The sequence below is a fragment of the Charadrius vociferus genome, unplaced genomic scaffold (genome assembly GCF_000708025.1).
Source record: "Charadrius vociferus isolate BGI_N301 unplaced genomic scaffold, ASM70802v2 scaffold871, whole genome shotgun sequence".
NCBI classification, from domain to species: Eukaryota; Metazoa; Chordata; class Aves; order Charadriiformes; family Charadriidae; genus Charadrius; species Charadrius vociferus.
In genome coordinates this window covers 574790-585850 of record NW_009646866.1, presented here as the reverse complement: position 1 = coordinate 585850, position 11061 = coordinate 574790, and the positions used below count along the sequence as shown (strand labels likewise).

Here is an 11061-nt window from a genome sequence, read left to right as displayed (position 1 = left end):
GTTTTTCCCCCCCCCCCCACCCCACCCCACATGCCCATTCCCTGGCTGGGACATAAAAATAGTGTTATAGTTTGATACGCACATTTCCCTTTTAGTTGCTTGTATGCTGCCTAATCCTGATCACATAAAGCATTTGAGGAGATGTCTCCGCTGCTGGGAAGGGGCCCTTCTGGGGTCTTATTCTCAGCAGCACAAAGATCACCCTCTAGGCTGCAAGATGCAGGCAGAAGTTGTGTTGAGCCGATCCCTTGGCCTCCCCTGGGAACTGCCTTTGGTGACTGCGAAAAACTGCCTTGAGTTTCTGCTACTGACTGCCTTTCATGAAGTAATTCCCTTCTCCTTTCTCCTCTCCCCAGATGAAGGAACTCGTGTTTGCATTCTGCCATCAGCTGCAGTCCAAGTTCCTGGACCTGTCTCTGGGAGAGCAGGTAAGGGCAGGAGCAGGTCTGGGGCTGCAGGAGGGCACAGAGCAGGCTCTAGCCCGTGAGGGAGCGTTATGTCCTAGTCAAGACAACCATGCTGCTGGCTGGTGGTAGCTCAGGGCAAATACACAGTGCAGGGCCAGCTGCTCTGTGCTGAGGCCATCTGAGCAGGTGCGTATCTCAGAGGGGCCCGGAAAAGTCCTCCTTGTAGTGTCAGCCTGCTGGAAGGGGCTATAGGGTAGCAGGGACAGAAAGGGGAGGCACCATGCAGGGCATGACTGGGGTCCCTTCTGTCCAGCCCTCCATCAGGGACAGTCTGGCTCTGCAGCCCAGACTGGAGCGGGCTGGGCAGCCAGATCCTGGAGCAGACATCCAGATCTCTGGTGCTGGTTCCCTGCAGCTACACTGGAGCCCTGTGGATGTTTGCCGGGAGCTTTTAGTCCAGCTTTATGCTGTTGCTTGAAGGTCTGACACCACTGTGAACCTTGTCAGAGATTTCCTTGCGGAGAGCCAGGGGCTGCTGGAAGTGGGGAAGACAAAAGAAGCAGCCTTAGGGGGTGCTGGAGCCCAAACGGCATAGTAGCTCATGGGGAAAGACTCTCCCAAACTACAGGAGGATATTGAGGTGAGCCTTTCTGTTGGGAGCAACATGCAGGGGATGAATCCATTACAGCCTCCAGGGTTGGCCAGTTCCTCTTTCAGATTTAGCCTTGGCTCTTACGTACCCTGGGCACTGCTGGTGCTGACACTGGGGGAACCCACAGTGACCGACTACTCTTGTTTTTACACTTCAGGTTATAAAGAATTTGCTTTTTGTGGCAAAAGTTGTTTACTTGCTAGCCCCTGCCTCAGAAGAGGGTAAAGAGGCTGAAGGAGAACTCAGCTGTGAAGTGGAACAGCAGGAGGCCTCAGAAGATGAGGAAGAGAAAGACATTTCTGCTCAAGGAGAGGGAGGAAGAGAGGACACAGAAGAGAAAGGCCAGCCAGCCACATTGCTATGGTTAATGAAGAAGCTCTCCCTCATGGCAAAGCGAGAAGCAGCATATTCCCCTAAGGTGCCTTTAAAGGTAAGAACAGTGTTAGACCCGCTTTTGATGCGGTAGGCGCTGGCATGGGAGAGTGGTGCTCTGGCTCTACCCAAAGTTACTTGCTATGAGAAGGGGAGGCTGTGGGAGAGCACCAGGAAAAGCATTGTGGTTCCCCGTGGTGCAGGGTTAGAAAGATTGAGCTTTCAAGTCTTCAGTTGCCTTAGTACACGACAGTGAGAACAAGCCTGTTGTTCAAAGTGTTAACAGCTGCCAACCCAGTGAAGTCACAGGTCGCACGTTTGCAGATCCCACAGGGCTGTGTCTCATCTAAAGGCTGTGGTTGGCTGCAGTAAGACCTTTTAACAGCAGTGAGTTTTCTGACTCGGGTGTCTGAAACAGCGCTTTGCACATTGAACAGCGTTGCACAGCGCTCTTGCAGCAGATCAGTTAGGCAGTTCCCTTCCAACCTTCCTTACTTCATGTCCTACACTCTCCTTTTCAGAGAAGCTGCATCTTTAAGTTCCTGGGAGCAATCTCAGTGGATCTGGGGAAAGACAGGGTCAAGCCATACCTTCCAACAATTCTCACCCCTCTGTACAGGGAGCTGAACAGCACCTATGCAGAGCAAGGTAAGTGATTTCCCTCACAAACACTAGCAGAGAGGAAAGTGTGTCAGAGCTCTGCCTCGGCACAAACACCGCCTGTCATTCCTTTTGTCTGTTGAGGCATAGATGGCATAATCACTGAATTTCACCTACTTGCAGTCTAACCAAAATACCAGGAAGGGAGGAGAGTGTTTGACAGCTGGAACAAAAAAATCTACATGTTGTCAAAGAAAAAAAGACTGGACTAAAGTTAGGCAGGCTCCTACATGGACATGGGTAAAGCTTGAGCATGTGTTGTAGTGGAAAAAGCGTAGTAATCAAGGGTGGATTCATGGTGGCACGACTGATGGAGTCCTTGCTGAGGAGAGGAGCAGAGTGGGTGTTAAGGAAGCCAGAACAAGGCTGTTGCTAAGTGCCATTCTTTTTGAATTGCCTTGTTCGATCTGCTGTGAGGCTCAGGGGCACGAAGATCCATGCCCTATGGTTAAAAGTGTGTTTCGGTTTTAATGTAAAACAGGGTATGTTTTATGGCATCTTGTGTTACTGTAGAGCAAGGGACTCTACAGGCTGGAATTTCCAGTTTGGCAGTTGCTTGATGTTTTCCCCCCCCTTTTGAAATAGACAAAATGACCGTTAGCGTCGTGACAGTGACTGAAAGAAAGTAACCTTTGGAGGCAGGGGAAGAGAGCCATCTGCTGTGGGAACGCAGCACGGGGTGTGGGCAGGGAGGCATACAACTACTGAACTGTGCACAGAACTTCTTCCTTCCTCCTGAACAAGGCCAGGTCACTCTGTCCTGCTAGATACTACCTGAGCAACAACGCTTGTTCCTCCCCTGGGATCCTCTGTTTAAAAGATCTTTAAGAAGATTATGCCTGGTGAGGGAAAGACAAACCTACTTCCCATTTAACGTGAGGGACTCTTGGCTTAAGAGCAAGACACTGGTGTTTAGATAGTTCATGAAAATGTTTAAAGTCAAGCAAAATCCAATGTGAGGAAAAGAACAGACAACAAACAAACAAAAAAAAAAAGAGTTGTATTACTCTTAAACTGGTTTGTATATGCTATGAAAATTCAGTGCACAGCGCTGGCTCCCCACATCTCAGAAAGGATACAAAAGAACTGAAAAAACTTGGAGGAGAGCAGTGACAGTGTTCTAGGTACGGAACAGCCGCCTTGGCTACCTTTGTTTTTGTTAGCTAAGCAAGTTAAGAGACTTGGAAAAAATAATTGTAGAGATTGACAGCATCGTGAGTGGATGAAGATCAACTTTTTGGGTTCCCTGCCAGCACAAGAACCAGGGGCCTTCAAATGATTTTTCGCAAGAACTGCAGGGACAGTTTTTCAGGTGAGAGGGGATGTGGGCTCAGGGAACGTGTCCCTGAAGGAGGTTGTGGATGCACACAGCTTACACGAGCTTCTCTGGAGGCTGTACAAGCCCTTGGAAGAGGGATCTGTTGGAAGACTGGGGGAAACATCTGCCCTGCTTTCCCATAGCATCTCTTTGTAGCTTTTTACCTCCCAGTATCTTTTTTTTTTTTTTTTTTTCAGTGATTGTAGTTAATATATTGTAGCCAGTGATCCTAACCATTAAGCCAGGCCTTACAGTGCATACTGGACAGAGATGCTGACTGACCTTAGTAAGGCTGGAATCATCTCTATTTCCAACAAAGCTTATTCCAGAAGAGCCCTGGTGGCTATATACAGCAAAAGCCACTTTTAATAACCTCTGGGATGCCATTATCCTTCTGAAAAAACACTTTTGCTTCTCAGAAGCATTATTTTTTTGTTTGCCTGTGTGGGTGCCGGTTGTGGTTCTCTGGGAAAGCTGGTGAAGGACCAGAAGATTTCACAAGTGCCTTTACAGTTCATTGGGCCAGATGAATCAGTGCAGTTGTCCTTTAGTAAAGAAAGGGGAATCCTTATTAGGCTCTTGGTTTTCATTCCATATGCTGAAAAGATGAAGCAAGTTAATTTTGTTTGTTTTATTAGATCCAACACTGAAGAACCTTTCCCAAGAAATCATAGAACTACTGAAGAAGTTAGTTGGACTGGAGGCTTTTTCTCTTGCCTTCTCTTCTGTGCAGAAACAGGCCAATCAGAAAAGAGTAATGAGGAAAAAGCAGAGAGCTTTGCAGGTAAGATTCTGCTTTCTCTTCTGGGAAAAAGAAATCAGGTTTCTCTAAACGGCTTGAGACCTGACCAGGGAGGTGAGTTTGAGGAAGACCATCATCCTGACCTGGGACAGTTTCATTGTTTCATTTCTGAACCTTCACAAGAAACTGTAAGGTCAGCCTCTTGGCCAGGTTCCGGCTGGCAGCGATGCTGTGCTTTCCCGCTGGCCTGGGAAGAGCACCCACAATTCCCTCAGTTTTAAGGAGTTTAAGAAAATCCGTGCGTTGTCTTTACCAGTCACCACTTCCTTAGGAAGTACCTGATGTTTACATGGACAGTTGTTAATTGCAACTAAGCAAATGTACTGTTTTTTACTAGACTGTAGCAAACCCGGACATTGCTGCAAGGAGGAAGCTGAAGAGACATAAGAATAAAGCGGAAACCAGGAAGAGAAAAATAGAATTCCTGCGCCCTGCCTACAAGGCCAAGAGACCTCGAAGTCATTCCCTGAAAGATTTAGCAATGGTGGAATGAAAAGGCTTTTCCTTCCTGCGGGATTAATTTATAAAAAGTCATTTCAAGCTAAAGAACTAATTACTGTTTGGTTGGGTTTTTTTTTTTTTTAAAAAAAAAAATTTACATATTTTAATTGTATTTATTGGTATTTTTTCATGTCCTCTTTTTCATCTAGGATCTTAAAAATACCCCAAACTTTTCAATTTTTTTTCGAAATCTGTATATTTACCAGAGCATGTACAGTTGAACGGACAACCACCTTGACTTTTTGTATTAAATTTTACCTAATTTTTAAAAGACGGGTTATGTGACGACGGTGTTTGTGCCTGTGACCATCTTCGCTCCTGGAGAGAAACCAGAGTGCCTCCTGACTTTGATTTGCTTTCAGTTTCTGCAGCTAGACTGAGCAACTTAACTGTTATTTCTGGCTAAGCTGAGAGTATGGGAATAACAGCTTATGAAGGTGGAAGTTAAATTCAAATTACAGCCCTGGCACAGCAGGAGAGTAAGTGGCTAGTGAAGACATTTGTTTTCCTTTCAGAAAAGCAATGCTAGGTTAACAGCTAAAAGGTACAGTATTTAGCTCTGTTGCTGTATTTCATCGTAAGAGCGTATCTACACTGAAGTATAACAACATCAGCTTAAGGAAACCTCTTTACGTGTTCAGCCATGTGGCTGTTAGAACTGGCAGCAGTTGGACTTGTTTCTGTAAGCGCACAGCCTCCAGCAAGCAACACACCTCTGAGTACAGCTGACAGTTCCAGATTTTATTAGTGTTCTAATTACACGAATATAGTAGCCACTCAAACTTAAAACCACCAAGGGGGATAAGAGGGGCAAAAAAAAACCTTTGCCAGCCATAAGACTTTCATACAAATTAACATAAGTGCATCCTTTTAAACAGAAAAAAAGAAATGGAATATCATAATGTACACAGACATTCACTTGGTGCAGTTTAACAATTCAAGAGAGGCATCCACATTACAGGAGTCAAACTCAGATCTGTCCTATTTACAAGTACTTGTGGCCTGAAAATACTTGGCTGCTGAAAGAGGGAAGTTGGATACAGGTGAAACGTCTTTGCAGTGCTCAGCTTTGTATCACTGCCTGCTCTTCAGGGCCTCCACCAGCCTAGGAAAAATGTTAAGTCAGTTTACTGAAAAGCCACATCAATTATGTTGAGACACTTTCAGGAGAAAGCTACTCTTTCTCCTAACATGGACTCCTGTCTGTCATGTCAGACAGACTTTCCACAGGTCCAGTCTTCAAAAACAAAACGGTAAAAGCTATTTTTCTAATGAAGCTAGTGTAATTAGACTGCTACTCACCATTCCATTGCTTCATCAAGCCCAGTGCCTTTAGTTGCAGAGGTTTTGAATATCTGCCATTTTCGGTCCTTCAAAGCTGGTAAGCCAAGTGCGTTTGCCATTTCTGTGGGAGTCATGGCCTGTTCCATGTCCTGCTTATTTGCAAACACTACCAAAATGGCTTTCTTCAACTCTTCTTCCTAAAAAAGGGGGAAGTGTGTTAAGTTGTTGCAGAGACTTTTACATTCAGTAAAAGCGGAGAAAACCAACAGAATGAAAAGAAACTTCAGCAACTCTCATGATTTTCAGTTTTCCGATGTTTGGTCTTTAGAAAATTCTTCAGTGAAAGAATGATACTTACTTTCAATTCCAGTTGCTCCCAGCATGGCCGCTACATAGGAACCATTTCAAACATGGCAGGTTTTTTACATTATGAAACAAGCTGGTACTTGGATTTAAGAAAGCATATCAAAAAGCTTGCAGGAATTTTGGAAACAAAAAAAAAAAGACACTTTGCTCAGCTCATCTTCTTACTCATATTAGCCTGTTCTACATATGTTCTTCTTCAGCTTCAAAACATAGTAGGATACTAATTACTGTTACTTCAGCTCCTGATTTTTCCACCACTGAAGTACTGATCAGCTGTTCCTGGAGACAGATCAATTCTCATATGACCAAAAGGTTACATGGAACTTAATTTACAGACAATGGTGCACAAAACTCTGAAATGTCTAAATATGCTGCGGCATATTTTGTGCTTTTCAGTCGGAAGTGTTGCACGGGCCTATTCTGAGGGCTGAAGTTTCATAAGCAAAGTTGAGCTTCACTGAATCAAATTTCACATTTGCTCCAAGAAAAGGTTTTAATTTCTCATTTTCTATTCTACTGATACCATCGTCATCCTTGTTTTCTTACCTCTAACATAGCAACAAGCTCTGATTTCGAAGTGCCAATTCTATCTCGATCACAGCTGTCCACTACATAAATGACTGCATCTGTGTTTGAATAGTAACACCGCCAGTACGGCCTGCAGAAGAAAGATAAGTTCCAGTCATATAATTTGTGCTTTTTAGCCAGATAATAAAGACCAGATTACCCAGAAGGAAGTGAAAACTGTCTCTGGGGTGAAAGGCCCCAGGAAACAAGCGGCAGATATCTTCAAGAGGCTACAAAAAGGAATAGATGATACAAATACTCTCAATAGTGGGGAAAGAAAAGAAAAAAAAAAATTAGAAATAAAAGGCATGCAGCTTGGAAACGGGGACAGGACAGAAGTGCTGGGGGAAGATTTATTTGGGAATCAGCCTGCAAGACATTGGGTCCATAACTAAAGAAGAGGGGAGCAAAGAAAGTTTAAACACACATGCTTCTGCCGTGCATCATCATTATGGTCACTAAAGAAGGATAAACAGAGAAATCTTAAATAACTAATTCATACAGGCAAGTAATTAACAAAGATCAAAACAAAACACCATTTTCAGAATTATCTTACTGAAACTAAAAAGGGAAGGAACCTGCACCTTACTTATTAACTAACTACGCTGCAGCTTACTACCTTGTGTTCAAAAAGGCATCATGAAAAGATCATACGGGCTACTCCAGAGAACAACTTAAATCATGCATATAATGACTCATTACAAAACTTGTGAAGCTTGCTACAAAAAAATTACCGTCTGTACCTAAATTAAACTTCCTGGCTTTGCATTCTTAAGAACATTTACATATCTTTTTGGGTGTACATTACTCACTTCCCTCTTTCTCAGAACGCTACACAATTGCCTAGTACACAAATAAACTCTTTTTTTCAAAGCAAACCCATTTTCAGAAGCGCCAGCTATGAGAACTCCACGAACCTGGCACTTTTCAGAGAAACTTAATTACATCTTTTGATTTTAAGAGATCTGTTACCTTATGCTTGTCTGTCCTCCCAGGTCCCAAACTTGAAATTTCAGATTCTTGTATGTCACTGTCTCAACATTGAAGCCAATGGCTGAAACAAAGTTAAACAATTCCAGTCGGTGATTTTTCTTTATTTTTCTGAAGAACATCACAGCACTTAGTTTAAAATTTTCAGGCCTGAAAATTCTCAGTAGCTACATAATGAAGTTCACACCCTATGCAAAGTTACCCCAACAAAGATTTATGGCTCAAAATAATGCAGTAATTTTTTTTCACTGAACAATAAAAACACACTGTAAACTTATTGTAGAGATTTGTAACAAACGCTAAGGTTGTTAAAAATGAACAGAAGCGTGATTGAAATGCCCAAAAGAAACAGAGCAAGTGTTAAAAGAATGGCCTGTTTTGATAACCAAGTACACAACTGACAGCAATAAAACACTACAGAATGTGCCCCTTAGTGACAACACCAGATCTGTGCTAAGACCACAGTAGAACCAACTTCTCAGCAGAAGACTTGACACTGCAGCATCTGGAAGATGGCAGTAAGGTTACAGCACACAACGTATGTCATTCCTTTTCCTGCCAGCCCAGAGAAACACAACATAGGGGAGTGAATGGTGGATGCAGATTGCCTAAAATCTATGGAGGCTGAAATAAGCAAAACCAGAGGGCAAAAGGATTATTGCACAGTAAACTGCTGCCTTCTGAAAGGTAAAAAAGACCTGACCAAAGTCAGTTTATCCTGGCCATTCAGGAGGAACCCAAGAGACAAGACAGGGACTCAAAAGCCATGTGTCCCTTGCCCTTCACATTACACAGCATGATCCTAGCCAGACCACTGTGGTGCACAGGGCTGCATGGATGCTAAGACAGTGAAATCAGTTAAATTTTTTTAAATAAGCATCATCTCCTCCCATGAGATCTCACAGTGAGTTTTGTTACATGATGTACATTTCTACATAATGTAAAGTTAAACCATTACGATTTCTTCTCCGCATTAAACAGAAGTGTTCATATAACAAACTGAAGCCTCTTGTCAAAAAAAAAAAAAAAAAATTAAATAGGTATGACTCACTGACACCATCCTACGTAATATTTGGTTTTGTACAATAATAATGATCTCTAGACCTCACGTTATAGCTATATTTGGAGACAAGACTCACACAGTCAACAACAGTTGCCATTTATTGAACATTTACCTATGAAGAAAAGCCTGCCAAATCACCGTAACAAGGTGAAATATTTTTTACATTCAGCAGGGCAGCATAAAATATTCCTTTATGTGGTACTTCTCTAGCACCCTGTAATACTGTTATGCAAGAAAAGTTCTTAAAACACAACAGTGCAAGGCTCCCCCAGTGTAAGGTCCTTTTGTTTATGAAGGAAGCATGTAGCAAGTTCAGCTGACAAAGCTTACATGTTAGAGCTACAGGCAAATCGGCTATTTGCACTAAGGGACTGATCACTTACTCGGAATGGTGGTAACAACTTCTCCAACTTGTAACCTGTAGAGAATGGTTGTTTTTCCTGCTCCGTCCAGTCCCAGGATGAGAATCCTCATCTCTCGGGTACCAAACAAACTGGAGAAGATGGTGGAGAAAAAGCCCCCTACAAAAACCAGAACAGAAAGCTGTTTCAGTGTCAGCTAACAATACAGAGAATATGGAAAGGGGCAGACTGACCAACCTCATTTCTTACTGAGCAACAACATGTTTCTTTTCTCCAGTGAGTTCTCAGGTTGTCGCCCAGCCACCTGTGTGCTGAACCACATTATATTTTACTGGTTCTATGCTGCTATTTTATGGTACCTCAATCCAGCAAAATCACATCGCAGCAGCATTAAGCTTCCTCATTGTGGTTAGGAATCTTTTTCCTTTTCTCTCATTTGCCAAAAATCTGAGCCAACTTCTTTTTTGTTTGTGTCGGACTCTATCTTTTCAATGCAACAGACTATACAAGGACACGTTGAAGCCTTAAAGAATTCTTTCTGATGTTTATGGTCTCCCACAGGACCATCCACTTCTTTTTTCTTAATATGAAGTATAAATCAGTAGGTACACATTAAATCACAGTCCATTACAAACTATGAAGCTGCGCTAACGTACATTAATGCTACAGAGAAGTCTAGGAGCTGATTTTAAATGCCCCCCCCCCCTTTTTTTTTCTTTTTTCCAAAACTAGCTTGCCCCAACATCTCACTTATTCTTTAAATGCACGTAAGAGTACTTGTGGCCAGGCTAGTATCTAATTTGTGCCTATTAGATGTTTAAGTGTAGAAATAATACTAATGTTCTAAGCCAGTAACAATGACATTTTTTCCAATGATTTTTATAACAAATATATCTAATGGTAAATAATAATTTTTTAAATGCACCTGAACCCCGCAAAAGATCATGAAACACCCAACAAGCTAGAATGACATCTGATAAGTATACCAGGGAGGAGACCAAAGGAGACTTGCAACCCAAATCTTATTGAAAAAAGTTTTGCTAAAAATTATTCCCTGTGTTTGCCTTTCTAGGCATCTGTGATGCCTTTCTAGGGAAAGGAGGGGGAACAAGCTGCGTGCTGATGCCTAAGAAGAAACCCAAACTGTTAACAGGTTGCTTTACTTCTGAGCCCATCCCACCACAGAGTCCCTGCAGGAACACTACAGACCTGGAAAACAAAGAGAAAGTGTAAAGGATCATCTGTTGGCAGTTTGCATAGTGCTGCTCAATGGATTGTTTACTGTGAGAGAGGCAAATAACCTTAATAGAACTGAGCTGTAAAAGGTATTTCATTAGAAACATTTCGAGTGGAGGCCTAAGAGACGGTAACTCTTTCCTCTCGGTCAGTAACTCTGCTTACTGCCAAACGCCTCTCGTTACCTCTTCTTATATTCTGAGACGTTTTTCCCACACTAAAACACTGCTTAACCACCACCTGTAATAGGACACATGTATGTTAACAGCCTAACCTCCAGATTCAGGGCCTCTTACTATTCCCTCTACTTTATTTACTACTCTGCTAAACCTCTTTTCATAACTAATTCCTTACCAGCAACCCCTTAGGTTTTTAGACAAGCCTCAGTAGTACAAAACCATTACGATCTCTGCCCAAACGCGGACTCCCCCCCCCCCGCTGCTCACACGATTCGCCACCGCAGGGGAACAACGCACCGCTG

General features: G+C 42.9%; 2 protein-coding genes across 2 annotated transcripts in view; one reads left to right on the top strand and one right to left on the bottom strand.

The window, feature by feature from the left end:
- UTP20 (UTP20, small subunit (SSU) processome component, homolog (yeast)) overlaps positions 1 to 4870 on the top strand; it is a 70958-nt gene extending 66088 nt beyond the window's left edge. The window contains exons 58-62 of the mRNA XM_009894413.1: positions 357 to 428; positions 1217 to 1489; positions 1953 to 2079; positions 4048 to 4193; positions 4549 to 4870. Of these exons, the coding sequence (XP_009892715.1) occupies positions 357 to 428; positions 1217 to 1489; positions 1953 to 2079; positions 4048 to 4193; positions 4549 to 4704 (774 nt within the window). The 3' untranslated portion in view covers positions 4705 to 4870. The remainder of the gene's footprint in view (positions 1 to 356; positions 429 to 1216; positions 1490 to 1952; positions 2080 to 4047; positions 4194 to 4548) is intronic.
- A 565-nt stretch (positions 4871 to 5435) lies between these two features.
- ARL1 (ADP-ribosylation factor-like 1) lies at positions 5436 to 9500 on the bottom strand. Its single transcript, XM_009894396.1, has 5 exons — positions 9366 to 9500; positions 7902 to 7983; positions 6909 to 7020; positions 6015 to 6193; positions 5436 to 5817 (listed from the first exon to the last, which is right to left on the bottom strand). Exons 1-5 carry the CDS (start codon positions 9454 to 9456, stop codon positions 5787 to 5789), a joined length of 495 nt encoding a protein of 164 aa, XP_009892698.1. The 5' UTR covers positions 9457 to 9500; the 3' UTR covers positions 5436 to 5786.
- Between the last annotated feature and the right edge of the window lie 1561 nt (positions 9501 to 11061).